This window comes from Salvia splendens, chromosome 5 (assembly GCF_004379255.2).
Source record: "Salvia splendens isolate huo1 chromosome 5, SspV2, whole genome shotgun sequence".
Lineage (NCBI taxonomy): Eukaryota > Viridiplantae > Streptophyta > Magnoliopsida > Lamiales > Lamiaceae > Salvia > Salvia splendens.
Genome location: NC_056036.1, coordinates 37,000,825 through 37,023,654, shown reverse-complemented (window position 1 = coordinate 37,023,654; position 22,830 = coordinate 37,000,825). Strand labels below are relative to the sequence as shown.

General features: G+C 35.7%; 1 protein-coding gene, 2 non-coding genes and 1 pseudogene across 5 annotated transcripts; 2 read left to right on the top strand and 2 right to left on the bottom strand.

Moving 5' to 3' along the window:
• Nucleotides 1-3,535, bottom strand: LOC121801960. Of its 3 annotated transcripts, none has more exons than XM_042201448.1 (3): nucleotides 2,978-3,535; nucleotides 2,755-2,857; nucleotides 1-1,349 (listed from the first exon to the last, which is right to left on the bottom strand). In XM_042201448.1, exons 2-3 carry the CDS (start codon nucleotides 2,818-2,820, stop codon nucleotides 261-263), a joined length of 1,155 nt encoding a protein of 384 aa, XP_042057382.1. In that variant the 5' UTR covers nucleotides 2,821-2,857; nucleotides 2,978-3,535; the 3' UTR covers nucleotides 1-260. The 3 variants fall into 3 exon arrangements, with proteins under 3 accessions (XP_042057382.1, XP_042057383.1, XP_042057384.1); XM_042201449.1 differs by having other exon boundaries at nucleotides 3,298-3,535; XM_042201450.1 differs by lacking the exon at nucleotides 2,755-2,857 and having other exon boundaries at nucleotides 3,298-3,535.
• A 1,541-nt stretch (nucleotides 3,536-5,076) lies between these two features.
• LOC121806028 lies at nucleotides 5,077-5,161 on the top strand. Its single transcript, XR_006051569.1, has one exon. It is a non-coding gene; the product is annotated as a small nucleolar RNA Z195/SNORD33/SNORD32 family (small nucleolar RNA).
• A 75-nt stretch (nucleotides 5,162-5,236) lies between these two features.
• Nucleotides 5,237-5,322, top strand: LOC121806029. The gene has a single exon (XR_006051570.1). It is a non-coding gene; the product is annotated as a small nucleolar RNA Z196/R39/R59 family (small nucleolar RNA).
• Nucleotides 5,323-16,813: 11,491 nt separating this feature from the next.
• On the bottom strand, nucleotides 16,814-22,055 carry LOC121803071 (annotated as a pseudogene).
• Between the last annotated feature and the right edge of the window lie 775 nt (nucleotides 22,056-22,830).

Genomic DNA, 22,830 nt, shown 5'->3' with positions numbered 1-22,830 from the left:
TGAGTGAATAATTAACATGTGATAAACAAATTAATCAGCAATTACAATGTACTTAAATTACAAGATGCAAGTTTTTCATCCATATTCCTGAGCTATCCTATAATAGTATTATCATACAACTCTTGAATCAATGGATCATGGAATATCAAATGTGCATGTGCATGTGCATGTGCATGTGCAAATGTTTAAAAGTTACAGCTAACCAATTTCCTACTTGTGAACTTTTTATGATATTGGCAATTGGAGGCAAGGTAAGACAACTATATCATCCCTTGATTCACCTCTCTATTCCTTCCCCTCCTTCCAGAACGCCCCAGGACGACTCTACTTTGGCGACGTTGACGCCCAACCAGAGGCGAACCACCGTTCTCATCATTTTCGTTTCCTATATCATCATCGTTTTCACTATCTTGATCAGAATACTCTAATTCATCAATTGTGTTGTGGCGATGCAATCTCACAGAGCCTCTATCAAGTGCACCGTTGGTGTTGGAGCCTCTCTCTTGTCGTCTATTTGATCCGTCGTTGCCTGCAGAACCAAAGGCCTGCAGAAAGAGGAACATAGACATCAAATTCTGATTAACGCCAACTCCCATGCCCTCATTCTGCTCCATGGCATTAATATCAGACCCCTCCTCTTCATCTGAATCAGACTCATATTGACCTCCTCCTTCTATCACATAATCACCAAAAAACACTGCTCCTGGCATTGATGATCTTATGGTACTCATCACATCTTCTCTCTCTCGGTCACGCTCCATCCTCCTCCACTTCTGTTCTAGTGTGGGATCCACTACTCTTGGCTTAGCAGAAGGGTGGTCCGCCTTCACATGTTTCCGCAGCTCTTTGAATGTCCCCACAAATGTACAATTTTCCTGCATACAACTTCGTTTATTGGCATTGAGCTGTTCTCGCGCAGGCTCTACAACAGTCCAGCCCTTCACCTGGCCCCTGCAAAGAGGACATGCAAGCTCTGCAGCATCACCATTGTCCGCTGAGTGACCAGAAAATGGACCAATAACTTGACTATCAAGCGAATCGTGAACCGAATGGCTGTCAGATGGTGCTGCTTTTGCATAGGCCTTCTTGTATTGGTCAAGGCAGTTCGAATAACGAAAACTAGTCCCGCACATGTAAGGACGGCACCCTTTATCATGGGAGGAACACAAGAGAAGGACAGCATTGTGAGGACATTCCATGCACACTGAGCATGTAGCATCTTCCCAGTCTTTTTTTATTACCTTGGAGCAAGTGTCCTCCTTTTGTTTGTGCGATGGTAGAGGGTATGGTGTTTCCCTGCACTGCCGTGAAGCAATCCGGCGTCGACCTCTTGTACCTTTTGCCATTTCCTAAACAACACCCACCAACACAGAAATCTTATCAAACACAATAAATCACATCATTATTAAGTCAAAGGCAGCTGATCATGAAAAAATCGAACTACAGCAGGTTATGTATAAACAGAATTAAATCACCAACACAAAACACATGGGTATAAGTTTATTCTTCTCACCCCATTAAAAATGAGTTTACAAGCAAGCATATAAACAGGGTAAATATATCCAGCAAACAAAGCCTTTATTAACAAATTAATGCATTAAATATAGAGTTAAAATTTGTTGCATGAGCAGAATTTTTTTTTATTAAGAGGCCTTATGCTATCAATTCCAATATGTCCACCAATTAAAGAATGCAAGCAAAAAACAAGTAAAATCAACTTTTGTAGATACAAAAAAGCCCAACTGCAAGTAAGTCAAGTTGCATATGAATCATGATGGAGGAAGCAGTCAGTATAAGATAACATAAGATCAAAATCCACAATTAACCACTAAGAAACGAATGTAGAACATAAGATCTGGTGAAAGTTGTACCAATCAATAAAGTGATAAAAAAATTACTATCATTAAGTAAAAATCCCTGCAGAAGTTAAAAGGATTGAGAGGAGATTCATTCAAAAATTCTCAGTAAGTGAACCAAATGACCAGGTGGTGAGCATCCTGGAGAATTTAAGCTAAATGTAAATTATGAGAAGAGAGAATATGAAACTCTATTACTACCACACTCAATTCAATACATCTAAATAGTACCATTACCTTGGCTCACTCCAAAAATGACTCCCAACAAAAAATAGAGCAAACAAAAAAGAATTGTAGGTGCAGTAATTCCTAATCAAAACTTGTATGAAGAAAACATGAAAAATATAAACTTATGAAAATATCCAACCAAAATAACATGTCAATTATGAAAAGGGACATCAATCACAAAAGCATCACTCCTAGTCTCCTACCAAAATCAAAACAAGCAAAAGACAATTTCCAAAACCTCCAACTCAGCATCAGTGCACAAAATAAATTATAGAAAATGCACGTATGTAAAAAATGTCATGGTATATCCTTCTCATAACCACCTCTAACTTGATCAAAATTTGAAGATCAAAACATCTTGTAAATGCATTAGTTGAAAGAAGGAGTGGCGTCACTACCAACTGCCATTGCTGTTAATTTTAGCAAACAAAAGTTCATAGAAACTTTCCAAAAACTAAAACCTCATTTCCCCAACAACATAAGCACAAAATTCACGACCCAATTTCATCTAACCAGATCTTACACTATTGGAAAAATCACAATTTATTAGAACATCGTCAGAGCCCCCAAATAGCTAGACAATTACCAATTCAAGTGATAAAGGGAGCAGGCTGAATTTGCACAGAATTCAAAACCAGAATTCAGCCACAAAAGAGGAGAGCAAACCCACCTCGTTATCCACAAAGCAAATCTGGATCCTAGTTGAAGAATTATTGGCGGAGACCAAAATGCGCATCCACTATATTTATATACGCGCAAAAACAAAATTCGACCTTCAGAAAATAAAATATCACTACATCAATCACGATTCAGATTCACATATACATACATATATACATATACATAGCGTTATTTTATGAAAGGGAGATTCGGATAACATGCTAAGTAGATACCTAAAGGCTAAAACACGAAACAACGTGCCACAAGCTCGGAATCACGCGATGCCACAGATAAGGCTATTGAATTTTTTTTTTACAGAAGCTCAACTCAATCGATCGCTCATCAATAAATTATTAGATTAGAAAAATCTATAAACTAATAAAGCAGAAAATAATACTATTTAATCAGTAAATCAATAAAGGCACCAAGGCACATGCTCCACAACGATTTAACCATAAATTAACATCACAGATTCCCCAGTTAATCACGCCTACAGTGAAAATTACGCTGCAAAATATTTCTGAAAATTGATAAATTAGCAGGAAATGGTTACCGAAGAATTTGCTCGTAATTGGTGGATTCTTCTAATAGTTTTAAAAAAGGAAAAAAAATGTAGCTATACAAAAAATTATAGAGGTTAGAGAGAGAGGGTGTGCATCTGAGAGATCGAGGGGATATCAGAATTCAGAGGGCGGCCATTTCTCAAAGCTTCCAATTACTGCTTAAAAATTCCAAGCACTAAATAATTAATTACAGAAATGGGCTGAAAACAGTTTTGAGAGTGTTGTATGTTAGTGACTATACTGATAAAAGAAAACGGATTGTTATTAAAGTAACCGATACCTTTATTAAATAATGTTTTATTTACTGAATATAATTTCTTTCTGTAATTGTTTTTTAATTTTGGATATATATATATATATATATATATATATATATATATATATATATATATATATATATATATATATATATATATAGAGTTGTGATCAATGTCGAACCAATTTTAAAGACCGAACTAGAGACCAAATCTGGGCCATTAGATCTAGTTTTTTTGGATGAGATGTGCTGCTGTGTAAATTTTTTGGTCTTCATTACAAGCTCATTTTAATTCATTGTATAGGTTTATTACTTCATTCCGTACGTAATACCTTGAAACTAAAACATGTTTTTACTTTCTTCTAATATGTTTTGAAATGATTCAACATATGTTTCATTTGAATTCATTGACCTGAGTTTTTACTTTATTTACATTAAAAAATGCAATTTATTCAAGTGTGTTTATTACTTCATTCAGAAACGTTATTACTTCATTGGATAAGGTTTTTACTTCATTCCAGTAGAACTTCAAATGCTTCTACACATACTTCATTCCAACAATTTATTACATCATTCCATGTGTTTATTACACCATATCAGCGTTGTGGCAGTGGTGATAGATATTGTAGAGAGAAAGAACGGCACGCGACGGTGAAACCGCATTTACGTACTGGAATGAAGTAATAATCCTACTGGAATGAAGTAAAAACCTACTGGAATGAAGTAAAAACCTACTGGGATGAAGTTAAATCTTCGTAACATGTTAGTATGACTTATTTACCTTCGGATGAATTAAAATAGGCTCGTGATAAAGGCGAAAATAATTGATAAATTTGTGTCTCTCATCTATAAAAAACCAGATCTAAAAACCCTAATTTGGTATGGTTCGGTGGTTCGGTCTTTAAGAGTGGATTTGTGAATAATGAGACTCTATATAGATATATATATATATATAGGGATGTATTCATTTCCTTTTTCTATATTTCCTCCTATTTCCTTCTTCATCATAGCCGTTGATTTACTAAATCCTAGTGCCTAAATGAGTGGGTTGAATCAATTAAAATAATCACTAAACAAATCGGAAAAGGCTAAATTCGTAATAAGTGTTTTTGGTAGTTATGGTAACTTCCTTAATTTACTCCTCTGAAGATCTTCACGGTTATTCTCCTCTCTACAATTTTATTTTCGCTCCAGACGTGAAGTATAGAAAATTCTCTTCTCTCTAATTGATTATTTCGCTCAGCCATTCCTTGCAATTATCGGATATCCGATCATTGCTAAATTGTTTAGTGTCGTCTGTTACCGGCGTGGTGATTGACAATTCAAATTCTGATTCCAAATCCACTCCCAATTTTTCGAATATTTTTCAATCCGTGATTGAATCTGCAGATTTAGATCTATGTGATGATTTATTTCGATCTAATTCTACAAATTAGATCGACTCTTGAAATTCTGATTCTTCTTCTAATTATTTCGTTTTGTTCATGTGTCTTTGAATTCATGAGATCTGAATAAGAGGTATGATGATAATCTACCCATATAGATATATTTCTGCATTTGAATGATGAATACTTTCATGCACTACCATCTGATCTCTCATCAGTATCTCAAAAATTCATTTATTTTTCCAATTTCTGATTGAAATGCCATTTTTTAAACTTGATGTAAAAAATGGCAATCTGTGATGCAATTTGTTGTCAATTGACTGATATCCAGTGATTATCAAATACAAAATCACCATCTTTCGACTGAGATTGCTGTTGATTCAAACACTTTTATCAAGAATTAGTATTTGATTTATTTATGCCCATGGTATCTAATGTTAAGGAGTTTATTCAATTTCTTGATATTTCGTTTTTGTGCGCATAAATTAACTAGAACAGGCCTTGCGACACAGTTTGCTTTGCTGCATAGGCTTTCTGTTACTAATTTCCTGTCTACATATTTATTTTAAAATTATTTTATTTCTAATTTTATTTGTTTCTGTATATTGTCCTTTCTTTCTGAATTGAAATTATGAAATTTCTTGTTCCAATTACTAGTATTTTGCTAAGTAAGTTAAAATTGTTCATTAAGGCTCTTAATGTGCCGTGTTTCGATGTTTGGCACACGTTTCTTGTTTAACCCAAGGGTTTAATAAGCCTATGGGCTAGGGTATAGTACTTACACATTATATGGAAGTTGTAAAAGAGCGTGTAACTGACGTATATAAACATCACGTATTTTTGAAATTTAAATATTTTACCGAATAAAGTTATGGAAAAGGTGCAATGATACATATAATGCACCAAATAAATGTGCATAATGATATCTTTTTTCTGTGTAATGCATAATACGTTGAAGGAATTTAATGAAGGACCGAGAGTATGCATCATTCATTTAGGGTTTTGATGTGTCGTGTTTCAATGTTTAGCACACGTTTCTTGTTTAACCCTAGGGTGTGCCGTTAGCAACTTACAAATTACACGCATGTTAAGGCCTACAAAACCATATTCACCCCTATACACAAAAAATTGTCATAATGCATACTATATTGCAAATAATGCCATTGGATGCAGACGTAATGCACATCATAAATAATAGTACTGCACCTAATACTTATCTGAATATCGATAATCTTTCGGCGCTTAAAGAAAGTCGTAAATCAAATAACATATTTTACATCCCTCTAGCTTATTGTACTGTATAATGTGTTAGTGCATTGTTTGTTTTACAAGTTGCATTATGTATCGTGTCATTTACATTATGTGGGATGTAATACGCATTATTACTGAATAATGCAAACATCTTTAACAATAATGCACAAAGTAATAAACGTAATGCACATATTATAAGTTTGAATAATTACTTGTAATCCATTCATACTACATATTCCCAAAAACATTGTCAACTACCAACACACATCTTAATGGTGCAAAAAACTTCAGTATCAATTTCAAATGTGAACCACCAAATCAAGGATTTCGTTAACCTCCATCAACCTATATGCAAAACCATCACTCGCTACAGACCATAATTATCAACCCACTGCTCGAAATTGAACTTTGCAGGTCTCTCCCTCCAATACTTTGTCGCTTTAGTTTGGTGTGCAGAACCTCGGGTGTTGTGCGCACAGGTAAGGAGCGTCCGTGCAATCTTGATTCTACACATCTCTAAGCCTTTTGTTCCTTTTGCACTCAGCCACTGGTATAATGTCATCCACTACGTCGTCTATCTCGTCCCCAAGCTCCTTGTCTGATATTACCAAACAAAACAACACATTAGAAAATTATCACCAATTCAAAAGTCAGCATCATATGACCTGTGTAAGGTTTGACACGTAAATCAAAAAAGCTACTGCTTCAGTCAGAACATATAATGCAAAAAGTACCACCCATAATGCGTTTGAAAAAGCAAATAATGCACTTATTACCATAACATAACATATTTATCAATTTAATCAACAACCTGAAGCTTAGTTTGTAATCTGAGTCAATTAACAAATACAATCAACACCTCTGTTGTGCTTACTATACTCCTCATAATACTCATTTATAATGCAAAATGTATTCGACATAATGAAACTCTCATACGACATAATGCATTGTCTAAAGCGAAAAATGCATACGTATTACACCAAAAAACTAGTAACCAATATCAACAATACATCACAGATTCATAATGCAATACCCAAACGCAGGAGTAACCATATTGAATCTTGTCTGAGTTTCTTAAACATCAAAGACAATAAACGTATTAATGCCTGCTATAGACATCATAATGCACAATATATGATATATAATGCACAGTCCAAAATAAATAATGCATCAGTTAAGGAACATAATGGCACTTACATGTATACATAATGCATTGTCTACACCCAAAAATGCACATGTAATACACACAAAGACTAGTATACCATATCAAGACTACAACTCATGCTGAGCCATACACTCCACCAAATGCATAATTACGGATTCATAATGCACCTCTCACACCAAACAATAACAATATGTAAACTTTGACAGAGTTGCTTAACCCACAGAGTCAGTACCCGTATTAATACATAATATAGACAGCATAATGCAAATATTATGTTACATAATGCATAGTACAACAGAAATAATGCATAAATATAATATTGCCTGAATAATTCTTACATATATAATGTATCATATACTGCACATAATGACACTTACATATATACATACTGCATTAAGCAAACATGGAATAATCCTTCCACAAAATCGACATATAAGATATTGAATTCCACCAGCAGCGCCGCAAATTTACCTGCAACTTGAGATGGTTGTGAGCGTGGACGTCCTCGCATATTCTATCTGTCTGGCAATAACCAAATCAAATTCCAAATCAAACAATGGTCTCAGACCCAGAATAAATAAAACCCAGTAGGATTCAGAGAAATGTCAGAACACACAATACAACCCAGTCGGCCATCAAAATGCATGCTTTTAAACCCAAATCAATAAATCCGGTGTGAATTTATTGTTCCGCCACAGTTGTCGCTGTTACAAGTTATAGTTATCGCACCAAAACAATATTTAAAGCACAGACACGTACCCTGACGCCGGTAGGGTTTCGTTGTTACGAACGGCGGATGATGTGTGATGAAATTTCGGACACTTGCGGTCGATTACTTGAAAGAGTTGCGAGATGTTCACAGATCTAGAGTTTGGGGAGAGGCGATAGTGGAGAGAGTGGAGAGTTGGAAGATTTGGTGTACAACGTTTAATGACCGAGAATGAAGAGTTGGAAGTTTCAAATCTCTATAATTTCGCTATTTCCAAATTCTGGCAGTTCTAATCTCGTAGAATTACTTTTTTAGCCTTATAATGCACACACACAGGTTCCATAATGCAACACGGATTCACATTGGAATTGTCAATCTGGACCGTTGATGTAGTTGATCTAACGCCTAAGAATGAGAAGAAGAAAGGATGTTATAGTTGAAAAAGAGAATAATGCTCCCCTATATATATATATATATATATATATATATATACATATATATATATATATATATATATATATATATATATATATATAGAGTAGTGATCTATGGCAAACACCTCTTAACCATATAACTAGAGAACAAATAATAGCCACAAGATCAAAAAAATCAAGGGCTAATATTAATTTTCGAATTTAATGAGATATTAGCTCCCTCAATCACAAAGTTACTCCATAATAACAAGTCAGGGGTATTATTGTCATTGCACAAAAAAAAATTAGATTATGTAAATTTTTACTTCATTTGAAGGTTAACTTCACGGACATGAAGCGAGTGGATCTGATCAAGGAGATCGCGGCGGAGTTCGAGCTGATCGCGAACCGGCTGTCGGAGACGGAGGTGGCGACAGTGGCGTCGGTGGTGGAGCTGGAGCCGCAGCATCTGGCGGAGATCGCGAAGCTCGCGCAGAAGCTGACCGGGCCGAAGAATGTGAAGCTGAAGACGGTGATCGACAAGTCGCTGCTCGCCGGAATCATCATCCGGTATGGGAATTCCGGCTCGAAATTGAGTTTAATTACTCTTAGGTTGCTGAATGTTGTATGTGAATTCAAGAATTATTGAAGAATTCGGAGCTCTGTTCATCAAAGCTAGAATTTGCCCGAGCAAAGGCGGCGATCGGTTTCAGCTATAAATACGGCGAATTGAGCTACGGAAATTCTTGTAATAATAGTAATTGAAGTTCATCATCTTCTAATTCGGCTAAATTTTCATTCTTAATTATTTATTTGATCAGAGAGAAATTTGTAAATGCTGATGCCAGAAGGTGTTTGATCAATCTGATTTTACTTCACTCTTGTTTAGAAAACGCTTCACTCTTGTTCACAAAACACATCACTTTTATTCTGATTTTACTTCACTCTTGTTCACAAAACACATCACTCTTATTCTGATTTTACTTCACTCTTGTTCACAAAACACTTCACTCTTGTTCAGAAAACACTTCACTCTTGTTCACAAAACACATCACTCTTATTCTGATTTTACTTCACTCTTGTTCACAAAACACATCACTCTTATTCTGATTTTACTTCACTCTTGTTCAGAAAACACTTCACTCTTGTTCAGAAAACACTTCACTCTTGTTCACAAAACACATCAATCTTATTCTGATTTTACTTCACTCTTGTTCACAAAACGCATCACTCTTACCATGATTTTACTTCACTCTTGTTTACAAAACGCATCACTCTTATTAGGATTTTACTTCACTCTTGTTCACAAAACACTTCACTCTTGTTCACAGAACACATTACTCTTATTATGATTTTACTTCACTCTTGTTTACAAAACACATCACTCTTAGCATGATTTTACTTCACTCTTGTTTACAAAACACATCACTCTTACCATGATTTTACTTCACTCTTGTTTACAAAACGCATCACTCTTATTATGGTTTTACTTCACTCTTGTTCACAAAACACTTCACTCTTGTTCACAGAACACATCACTCTTATTATGATTTTACTTCACTCTTGTTTACAAAACACATCACTCTTGTTTACAAAACGCATCACTCTTAGCATGATTTTACTTCACTCTTGTTTACAAAACACATCACTATTAGAATGATTTTAGTTCATGTTGCCTCCCAAATGATAGACAAATGAGTAGAGAGTATGAGCAAAAATGACAAAATCAATCAGCAGAAAATCACGAACTCAATTCTCCAACGTACAATGGAAAGAAAACAAAAAAGGAATTCGAAATTAGAGAAGGAAAATGGAGTAATTATCATCATATCATTCTCGAATCGTAATTATAGCTAGGGATTGGTAAAAGCCCCTTGTAGAACCCTCTATTTCAAAATCTCCTCCAAATCTCACTAATTTACAAAATGCAATATCGAGAATAAGACGAGAATGCGAAAACAAATAAATGTTCATGGAGTTGAGCAGAAGCGAGTTCCAGTTGCGGCGCTGCTCGGTAATGAGATCGGTTAAGATTCAGCGAGCCGCGAACAGCCCGGCGGAGGACGCCTTCAGTGGAAGAACCGGCGCATGTGCGGCGGCGGAGGAGAGGTCGGCCATGGCGGTGGCTGGAGACAATTCAGATTCAGATTGTATAAATTGCGCAGAAGACAATTCACGCTGATACATTTGAGATATTGAATTCCAAAAATGCCCTTTGGCTATTATTTTTTTATAAAAATCTGCAAGATTATTTAAGCCATAAGATTAATTTGGAGTATAAAGATGTGTAGCTGAGATTTGTTCTCTAGTTATACACTTAAGATTAGTTATACATTGATCACTATCATATATATATATATATATATATATATATATATACACTGGACTTCATAGTGGCTACATATCTTAATATATTAGTTACCCTAATAATTTTATTTATAGGTCTTACATCATTTTTTTATCGCATTTTTCAGTCTAGAAACATCCATAATCTACTATAGTTTCACTTAAATATTTGTGGAACCAGTATTTTTTTAATTTTTTTATTCAATTTATTTATTATGTATTCTTTCCGTTCTAAAATAATGAAAACATTTCATTTTCACACAGATTAAATGGAAAGACTATAAAATTTGAAAGAGAATAAATTAAGAAAATTAAAAATATATATATGAGAAATGAAATGAGGTAAATTTTGCCAAAAGACAAATAACTCTATTATGTTTGAACATCCGAAAAATAATTACATTTCCATTAACATTGAAACATGGCGAGTATTAAATTATCTATAATTTAATTGAAATACAAAATTTATTAACATTAAACAAAAACAAAAACAAAACGAAATTAATAGATACAGATAAAAAAAAAGACAACATCAAAATGAATATTAATAAATAAAAATAATTCAAATGTTTTTTTAAAAGAAAAAAAAAACTAACACTTTAACCTAAGGGATGCCTTGGCCGAGTAACGAACGGAGGGACGGAAGGTTTCCACGTGTCTCGATAACTGTTTTTCTCAAATAATAATATCTGCAATACTACGTCTTCTCCCTTTCCTGCCCACATTAGGCTCTCTTTTTCAATCAAAATATTTATTTTCGGCAATAAATTTAAGAAAGTTGTGTTTAATCAATTCAGTGAAAAAAATAATAAAGTAAATACTACTACTATAAAAGAGAATAAAGTTTATTGGTAAGAATAGAGTAGTTAAATAAAAATAGTATAAAAGATATTATAAGATTTAACTTTTGACGAAAGATGAGATTACTCATTTAACATGTGATAATAAAAAAATGAATCAATTAACTTGGGACATATAGGGGGTGTTCGGTTGCAAGATTATATCCGGGATCAAATTTCTAGTGTGTTTGGTTCATGAGATTCAACCCCACAACTCAATCCTAGATGGATAATCATGGGATAATTAGTCATAGCTAACCCCTTATGACTAAAATAATCTCACAACTGAATCCTAGATTATATCTTGGTATTATTTTATCTTGAAAACCGAACACCACCTATAGAGTATTATTCATCGGAATTAATAAATTTCAATCTAAGTCACATATTATTACCTAAAAATTAATTTAGCTAACATAGTATTAATCTATAAATTAAATGATTAATTATTATCAAAATAAGATAAATAATTTCACATAAGACCAATAAGATAATTTTACTCTCTGCGAGTCTACATCCATGAAAAGTATAAACATTTGATTCAGTACGGGTTTTAAAGTATAATTGATAAAGTAAGAGAGAGAAAGGGTAGTGTTAATAGAGAGTGGACTTCACATCATTAATAGTATAGTGTAATGGTATAAGTCGTAAATAAAATGACCGCAGGGTTGTGTTGTATACATATTACAAGATTAAAAAAATTTATACTTTCTAAAAACGAACTAATAAGAAAATAGTTCATACTTTTCACATATTTGAGAGTTACTACCTCTGTCCCATAATAAGAGTCACATTTTGTCATTTCGGTTCGTCCCACAACAAGAGCCACATTTCACTTTTACCATAAATGTCAAGTATGACCCACATTCCACTAACTCACTTCACTCACATTTTATTTTAAAATCATTTTCAACCATTTACATCAAACTCAAACTCATTTTTGTAGCATATATTAACACCTAAAGTTATTTTACTTTATTCATTTACACCAAATTTAAACCCAAAAGAATATTCCATATCCATTTACTTTTTATACCTTTTCAGTTACACCTACATACTTATTTAAATTACACATTAATTCCACAACATTATATAAAAATTAAATTAAATTAAATAATAAAATAAAATATTATTATATCTTAAATATACTTTATATTAAAAAAATACTCCCTCTGTTCTCTCATAGTTGAGTTATTTTTTCATTTTGGAAAGTTCCCTCATAGTTGAGTCATTTCTGTATATAGTTACTTTTCTATCTCTTACTTTTCTATCTCTTACTTTATTATCTCTCCTTTATTCATTTTTTACTTTATTCTCTCTACCTTTTTCTTTTTTTTTTATTTTTTTATCTATTTATTTAACACAATTAACATTCATTTCTTAAACTTTGTACCGAAAAGTTTCGCCTCAACTATGAGGGAATGGAGGGAGTACACTAACTTGAAAATTAATATATTACTTCATGATAAAATTAAAACATAAATCAAAACATATTTAAAAACATCAGAATTACAAAAAAAAACCACAAATGGATATAAAATTTCAAGACTCGAAATTTGTGTTTGTTTCCACAACTAATCGACTAGTGCAAGTCCAGAGGAGCATTTTATTTCTTTTTGCGTCATATCAAGTCAAAAACTTTTGAAATCGAGCATCTTCACTTGATAAAAAAATATTGTAATTTTTTTCATGTTATAATTCACATAAATAAATAATAATGGACCGATTTGCAATATCGTATAAATTTTTGCGGTAACACTATATTTGGTGGTGTATACCATATTTGGTGTAAATCCGTAGAAAACACAAAAAATAGGTTTGAGTTTGGTGTATGGTTGAAGTTGATTTTTGCACAAAAAATGGGTTTTGGTATATGGTTGTAGTTGGTCTAAAACCAATATAAAAAAGTAGGTCTCATATTATACTAACTTTTTCAATTCATTATTCATTATATTTCTTAAAACTCGTTCACATCAAATGTGACTCATATTGTGGAACGGAGGTAGTATAACTTAATATCGAGCGTCAAAAGGCCATGGTCGAAGTCGAATATGTTAAGATACTTGGAGTCATAAACACGCCACTCTCTACTAAAACAAATGATGCGTTACAATTTCACACGCAGGGAGAGAGGACATGACGCACGCGCATTTCTCCTAGATGACAAACTGTTGAGCACGCTCCTAACTTGAGTGTAAGAAACGGTAACTACGAAAACTCATACACTTAATTCATTTTTTCACTATAATAGGCGTGAGACCTTTAGACCATTAGCAATGGGGCGCCATAATGCGCGCCCTATCGCGCGCCACGTCTTCAGTTTTATCCTCCTACCCCATCTGGAATGTGGCGCCCTAAGGCGCGCCCTGTACATTTTTATTTTATTTGAATATTTAAATAACTACAAAATTATGGAAAAAACTTCATTTCATTTATAGAAATTAATACATTACCATACGAATTAAAAAAATACGCAAACTCAGCGACGGCGGTTACGGGCCCACACTTCTTCAATCATGTCGTTCATGAGCTGAACATGGTCATGTTGGTTGCGCATTGAGGCATGTCTAGCTAGAACCTCATTGAAGTCCGGCGGTAATCCTCTAGCGGGGGCTCGGTCGCCGTGCTGGACGAGCTAGATGCACCGTCATCATCATTCCATTCGGTGAGATGTTCGTACGAACAAGTGAATGAGAAACGAGGTTTAAATAGCCATAAAAACGCGTGCCATCGTCCGCGACCATCGTCCTCCGATCCCGCAATGGGGCGCCCTACGTCGCTGACGATGCCTATCATCCTCGCCATCGTCCGCCGAGCCCACAATGGCGCGGACGATAGGCCATCGTCCGCGACGTAGGGCGCGGACGATGCATCGGGCGCGGACGTAGGGCGCAGACGATGGCGGGCACCCACAATGTGGGCATCGTCCGCACCCGAGAAAGATGGACGCCATCGGACGCCCCATTGCGGGTGCCCTTACCATTTAGGTGGCCGAAGCGTGACATTTACAATTTTACAGAATTTTTTCCCCCTTTTCATCAGTTAATACTATCATATCTACATGAGACATTTTTTGTGCTGCATTGTTGATTATGAATTATAATTATATTTAAAAGGGAAATTTTGATTCTTCGTTTTTTATATAATTCGGACTGATTTTAAAAATAACTACATCATATTAATGATAACTACACTATATTGTTAAAAATAAATATGATTTCAAATATACACATCTAATCAATTAAAAGCTCGTATACCAAATCAGAATCACTAATAAACTAATTAACTAACAAGCACTATAATTTTAATCTAACCAGTCAATTGTTCAACATTGAAAAGTTTATCTAGGTTACATTTGAAAATAAAGCAAAACATTTATATTAGCTAAAGGAGTATTAAATTTTGTTTTAAATATTTATTCCAACTTGATGCATGGATGTTGTTTTGTTCCTTTTTCACGTCACAACACCCATTCATTCTCATTTTTTTAATAGATATTCGATTACTCGAGATTAAAGTATCTTGAATACAATAATGATTTTGTCATTAAAGAGGGCCAAAACTTAAGATAAAAATAAGTTTAATTGACACTAATCATTAATCAATGGCTAAAATATGAGACGAGTCTATCCAACCAAACAATATAATGTATGATGGAGTAATTAATACTAGTATATCAAATTGACCAAACAAAAAACCCTGTGTAGAGTAAACGTCATTGTGCCAAGGAAAGAACTTTCTTATGTAGTCTCATGTTATACTTGTGGAAATGAAACATTTGTTTTCAATTATTAGACATTTCAACTTAGTAACGTGTAAGCTAGTAGGACAAGATATAAATTTTATTATGTACACTATTTATGAATTTTGTAGTCTCTTACTGCTCAGAAGATAGTGGATCCTTTTTTAAGACAATGACCAATTAGATGATTGACTTTTGGTGTTATTCTTATTAACTACTAACACTCATGTTGATTTTATGTATGCAATTAAATGAGATCATTTCAAATTTGAATTGTACTCCATACTCTAATTTCTTAGAGCATTAAAACAAAGAGTTAGACTGAGTCTCAATGTCCAAATTAGTTTAATGATAATATCTACTACTCCCTCCGCCCAAGTAATATTGTCCAAGTTTAACTCAGCACGAGTTTTAAGAAATATGAAGGAAAATTAGTTGAAAAAGTTAATGGAATGAATGTCTCATATTTATATACGGAGTATTAGTTTTATAATAGAATGTGAGTGTAAAGAGTTAGTGAAAATTGAGATCCATTTACCAAAAATTTAAAAAAAAAAAAGCAAAATGGACAACTTTTCACGGATAGATCAAAATAGCAAAACTAGACAACATTTCACGAACGTAGGAAGTACAACATTTGATTGATTGATTAATTAATATTTGATTAACAATTTATTAGGTAATAAGTTTTTTATTTTCAAAAAATAATAGTAAAAAAATGAGATATACTCTACCAAATAATCTTAATTACCAAACGATTCACAAAAATTGCCCCGTTTCAGTCTTATCACAAAAACAACAACAAATAAAATGAATAATAATTTAATATTCAATGTTATCTCTACAACTAATTCTTACTAACTTAATTTCAGGTTTAGTCTTGATTTTAATCTAACAACACTATCAAACAAACAGAGATGATATTCCAGAATGAAAATAAAAAAATGATTGTATTTCATAGACAATTGATATAAAAATCATGGCTGCTGTTTCATAAGAGTGTTCACTATAGAGTGGACATGGCTGGTGACACAGCCACCAAAAAAGTGTCCAGCCCAATAGTGGACATGTCCACTGCCACAAAAAAGTTGTCCAACCCAATAGTGGACATGTCCATCACTATAGGGAGTCGCGGCCGCCGGGGCTCCCCTCTAGTGCGCACACTAACCAAACTTCAAACAAATGTAGTAGCAGTACTTACCTAAACCTAATAAGTTTACCTCAAGCTATCAGTGGAAAGTCCTACCTGGACCAACTCTCTTTGTTCAATATGAGAGCTTTCTTTCAAATTAGCACAAAACTAAAAAAAAAGTAACCAAAGAAAAAATTTGAAACAGACACACACGATGACACGACAAACACATATATGACTGAATTTTCTAGTAAAAGTCAAAATTCAATGTGCCAAGAGATCATCCTTGATAAATAATTATATTACTGCAGGATAATCAACAATTAGCATTATAAAAAAAATGAGTTTAACACTGAAAGGATTATAAATACTTGAAGTTAATGATACATCAGGAAAGAAGAAGTAGAAGAGAAGAGAGGCCGAATTAATTACCACAACATAATACATGGCATGGATATTTGGTCAGTTGTGAACTAGGAAGCTTTGGTAGAATCATCCCCTGGCAGATCATCTTCGTCGTGATAGATGTTTTCTGCCATCTGCCAAATTTGCAGTATATTATCTTCGGCCACACTAGCAACAACCCAATCCTCACATGGGTTCCATGAAAAATCTGAAATCTTGCTTGTATGACCACCGTGGATGAATAACAACTCTGGTGGCCCATCCTCCGCATCCTCTGGTGTTTGTTCTTCGTCAATCCTGCCATGCAGTTACAGACATGTGAATACTTGTAACTCTTTATTTTCTTAATATAACAGAATAGCCATTAGCCAAAGCATTAATTATCACAATATAGAGTTGCTGTGATTAAGCGGGCATTCAAACGCCGTTAGCTAATGGTATCATGGTGGTGGTGCTGAAAAAGTAAATGGCATTCAGGATAGATCCAAGCCACATAGTTGGAAATCTTGAAACTAAATAAGTTAAACTAAAGCATTAGCATTTCAAAATATGGAATATTATAAATTTAGTCATAAAATTGTTTGCCATTTCAAGGAGGCCGGATAAGTTACCTGCTAAGATCCAAGACAACAAGAAGCTAAGATGGTCTCATTTTTTGGGTTCCATCCAACCTGGAAAACCTCCTCCCTGTTGTTACAGTTCAAGAAGATTCAATTAAAGTGAGAGAGGTCCACCAATCCCTTGAAGAATTTTTTTCAACCACACAGATAATAAATGAGGGTATATGATTATCCCTTATGTACAAAATCTTACTTGTGGCAATCAAAGGTGTGGAGGGCAGTAGAAAGCTTTCGCATATCAAATAATTTAACAGTCTTGTCAGTAGATCCGGTTGCTAAAACCCACTCGTTAAACGGATTGAAGGCTAAGCAATTTACCTACAAAGTGCATATCAGAAATAACATGTTCAAGTACACAATTACAGGTACATCTGAAGCGAAGGAAATTAAACGGATCGAAGGGGCCAAGTAGTTAGCCTACAGAGTGCATATCAGAAACATGTTCAAGTACACAATCACGAGATCATCTGAAGAGAAGGAAATTAATGAATTCGCATCCCCATTAATGAATATAAATGCGAGCAATAGAAATAGTATGTATGTATATATATATATATATATATTCCAAGCAAAAAATCCTAACGCACTACCAAGTTAGTCCCATGAGGCACCATAAGCATGTAGAAACTTTGACCCCGATTTTAGTTTTAGACATGCTTTATATATCATCTCAATAATGAGGCCACTTTACAATTTGTAGCAAAATAGGCAATGCCCCAAAAATTTCCAATAACAGAAAAAACAAAGCTTGAATAATTTTTATATCCGCGCTAGTAGTTTCTTAGTCAAATTTCCTATCAACATGAAAAATAAGTATGCCTAAGCCTTTTTACAGATACATAATTTTTTTGAGCGTGTCTATGTTTCTATGAAGTGAAAAGTGATCACAATTGAAACGATTTATAAAGCATGTAGATACCAAAATCAGGTAAAAGTTTCAGTTATCAGCCCCATAAAAGCTTTTTCTTACTATCACATTAATATTCATAAATTGGGTAGATTTGCTGAGTGCATCCTAAATATGTAGATGAACTTTTAGTTGGAGAATAATCTGACCAGGAAAGAGAATGAAATGACAATTCTTATGGCTTTTATATCTACTAACTGAATCATAGATCACAATCTTAAACTTGCAAATTGTGACAAAGGTTTCTCTCTCAACTAAACACCTTAGGGCATCCACAGTAGGGCGCCCTAAGGGGCGCCCTAAAGCCCGCCCTATGCACCGTCACGTCAGCATTTTATCCTCCAGCCCTTTCACCTGCAGTGGGGCGTCCTAAGGGGCGCTCTATAGGTTTTACTATTGTTTTGTTAATTAATTTAATGTTTTCAAATATATAAATGCAAACTAATTAAAAAACACAACGATTAAATAGAAACGGCAAATAATACATTGATTAAAAAAAAGTTACAATGGTTATAAATAAAAAAAAATTGACTATTCTACAAAAGCCCCAACTTCCGGCGCAACTCATCTATCAACCCCTGGAGGTATTCGGCTCTGGTCGGATCCGTACACTTCATAAGGGCGTTGTGCGTATCTAACAACGTCTGCGCCATCAAGGCCGTTGCCAAATCCGAGTAGGCAATTGTCGCCGGGGTCGGGGTCGGGGTCGGGGTTGGCGATGGGGGCGGCGGCCGAGGAGGATGTCGCCTTCGCCTTCCTTATTCTTCGCAGCCTTGACACCTATGGGACGCCGCCGGGAGGACATCGATGTGTCGGAACTCTCTTCCTCCGTGCACGTCCGGTTGAGGTCCACCGGACGAGTTCCGCTTTCGCTGGTCGTGTAACCACCAGTGTCGGTGGTCTTCGTCCTCTTTGTCGCACCGGTGTGCAGAATCCCGCCTTGGAACTTCTGCTTGAGGTCGCCGTACATGGACTGGTACAACAACAACGCTCTATCGCGCACGTCACTCAAGCTCTCGCCGCTTCCCTGATCTCTCGAGCACTTCTCGTACTCCGCCGCGAACAGGTTGACTTGCTTCTTCACCTGATCCCAGTGCTTGCGGAGCTGCTCCCTTTGGCGTTTGTACGCGCTCGGCGGCTTCGCCTCATTGTAGCGCTCGGCGATGCGCTCCCAGTACGCGAGCTGCTTTTGGTTGTTCGCGAATATTGGGTCATCCGATATATCCATCCAACACCTCGCTAAGACGAGAGTTTCATCCGACTGGTAGTTCGTACGGCCGGGGGCGTACTCTTCATTTGTTGCCGGAGGTGGCAACTTGTACGCGCGGTGCTTGGTCCGCTTCTTTCTGGCGGGGGCGGCAGCGGCGAAGGGGGCGGCGGCCGAGGGGGCGGCGGAGCGACGGGAAGGGGCGGCAGGGCGAGTTGGAGACGGCTCCATGTCAGAGAGACCGTACGAATCCGTACTGAAGTCGGGGTCGTACTGTGTGTTGTCGTCGAACGACCGATATTCGCCAGGTTGTGTACCCGGCCACCGTGCGCCATCTCCAAATATTGGGCTACCAGGACTTGAGTATCCACCGGAATCCATTTTATAGCGTCCATTTTATAGCGTAATTTGAGAGTTGAAAAGTGAATCGAAAAGTTACAAATGAAATCAGAGGATGAGGTATTTATATAAACACAATTTTCGAATTAAAAAAAAAAACTAAAACGCGTTGCATCGTCCGCACTTCGTCCGTCGTCCGCGCACCCACAGTGGCGGATGATAGCGCGCCCGATGCATCAGGCGCGCTATCGTCCGCCCCATTGTGGATGCTCTTAACAAGAAAGATATATTTTCCTTCTAAATACTTAGTTCACAATCACATAAAGCCTCTTTTTTGAAGAAAAAAGAACATGATACCTGTTACAAGTGAGCATCCAAAAGATCAGTATTCTAATGGAAAAAGTGGTAATTTATTTACCCAGTTAAAGATTACCAGACATGGCACCTACCTCACTCTGATGAGCAACTACAGATTGTACAGGCTTGCTCATTGATGGATTACGAAGATCCCATATGTGCAAATACTGATCGTCTCCAACAGACCCAAACAAGTATTCATGCCTCAGATGCCACGCTACATCTTCAACCACGCCCTCATGAATCTGATCTCATTGCATATAGTAGCTTTGTGTTAATGAAGTCATGACATGCAGGAACCCACAACTTTTGTACAGCAAAAAAATGGAACAAATGTCCCCTGAATATTTCTTTTATTTACCTTGAAAATTTGCATGGCGTCTAAAGCCTTATTCTTTGGGGCCGCATTTATGTCCCATAAACATATTTGGGAGTCATCTGAACCACTCAACAAATGACCCTGCTTGAACTGGCTCCATGATAAACCATATCCCTCGGTACTATGGCCCCTAAGCCTCAAATCAGGGTTGCACGCACCATCCAAGGGAGGCTTAGATGGATGCTTGCTATAATCGAAGACATAAACTTCTGCACTAACAGTCTTAGTGGCAATAATGAACGGGTTTTGAGGCATATAGCGAGCACGATTCACTTCCCCATCATGATTAATTTGCTGGATGATTTGCACCTGATTGAGATCACACATCGTGTACCACAATCAACAAGAGGGCTTTTGGCAATTTCACATGTAAAATAGCCATAACGAAAGCACATAGCCAAAAATTGTCAAACAAACAGTAATTAGTTTCCAAAAAGGGGTAGATTTTTGCATATCTGGTATATCCTGCTTCAGCATTCAATCGTTATCCATCATAAACCATTAAGGATATCGAGTTCATGTTAGTAGCTTTACATATACAGGTGTATCGGGGAAGGGTTTTTCGGCGTAAAAGATTTGCTCATAAATGCATAATTTATCTAAACATCTAAAAAACAATCTAATCCAATCTCCAGAGCAACTGCAGCGATCAAGTTGAGATCTTCAGACTTAATTGGAAACAGATAAATTAGGTTACCAAAACAAAAATTCCAGCAATTACAAGTCCTCGAAGGTCCAACTTCCGGAACACAAAGTACGACACACAGAAGCAGCAGCAACAGAAAAAAAAATCAAGCTAAACTTGTGGAGAGAGCTACCTTGCCATTAGCGCAGCCGAAACCGCCGAATTCAGAGCGCTCATCTTCGTACTGGCGAGCATCATTCTCGGCATCCTCGAGGGGAAGCTGAGCCTGAGCCACCATCAAATAATTGGGCTCATTCTCGGAGGTGTGGGTGCCGAGGATCATCTTCTGCACGGAGTAATCCTTACCCGGAGGCTCCTGGAGGTCGGGCAGCCACTCGACGGTGAGGGAGGGCCACTCGAGGGCGTGGGTGATTACCAGATCGTACAGAAAGGGGGTGTTCTTCTTCCAAATCTTGTACTCCTCGTTGACAAGGCGCTCCTCGATTTCTCCACGAATTTCGTCCTCGTCTTTCCCCATTTTCGAGCAGCGCCGAGTAGAGGTAAGGGAGTGGAGGTTTTTGCAGGCGTAATTTCGTTTCTGGTGAGGGTTTGGAAGGAGAGTTGGAGGGAAAGAAGAGAGAGAGATCCTTTTTTCTCCTTCTGGTTTTGTAAAGGGTTTCTATATATATTTTCATGCTGCCGAGTTGGGTTATTGGGCTTTTTCTTCCTAGCCCAATTTTTTATGAGCACCACTGCACCATTGAGAGAGAAAGAGGAAAATAATGATTGAGAAAGAAATCTTATGTGGGGAATTTTTTTAGCTCTTGTATTTCGTGAGGAAATAATAGGAATATGAGGATAAAATAAGAGAAAAGGATAATAATCCTCTAAAAATGAAAAGTTCGCGTATCCTCATCTCATATTCTGAAAAAGGTGCGGATTTAATCCCGAAAACTGAAAGATCATTTAATTTAATCTCAAATTCTAAAACCTCTCGGGTAACAACTAGGTAGAGTATGTCCAATTTTTTTTTCTTATATACACGCGTAATTCATTCCTTCATTAATTTTTTTATTTCATCTTTAGTATTTATATTTTTATTGGTATCGCTGATATTCAAATATAAATAATATCACCATTTTAAAGTTTACATAAAAAATAATGCAAAAAATTATATTTTTATTTTATTTTAATATATTTAATTTTCATATTACATGAGTACAAAAGGTTTTATCACTGTGCTATGTTAATATAAAAAGTATTATCATTATTCTAACTTCATATATTTAATGTAAATGATTAATAGCCAACTAAATTATGAAATTTGGTCAATTCTAGTATGTTTCATAATCGTTGAAATCAAATTATCAATTCTCTCATTCAGTTTCAAATTTTATCAATTCTCTCATTCATGCACAAAAAGTCATCTTTTAACGCTATTAAAAA

What these genes read in the sequence shown, in the direction of transcription:
- LOC121801960 (XM_042201448.1), bottom strand. Translation starts at nt 2,820, where the DNA reads ATGCGCATTTTGGTCTCCGCCAATAATTCTTCAACTAGGATCCAGATT. An exon ending in TTTGCTTTGTGGATAACGAG is followed by an intron (nt 1,350 to 2,754) that starts GTGGGTTTGCTC and finishes GGTGTTGTTTAG; the next exon opens with GAAATGGCAAAAGGTACAAG.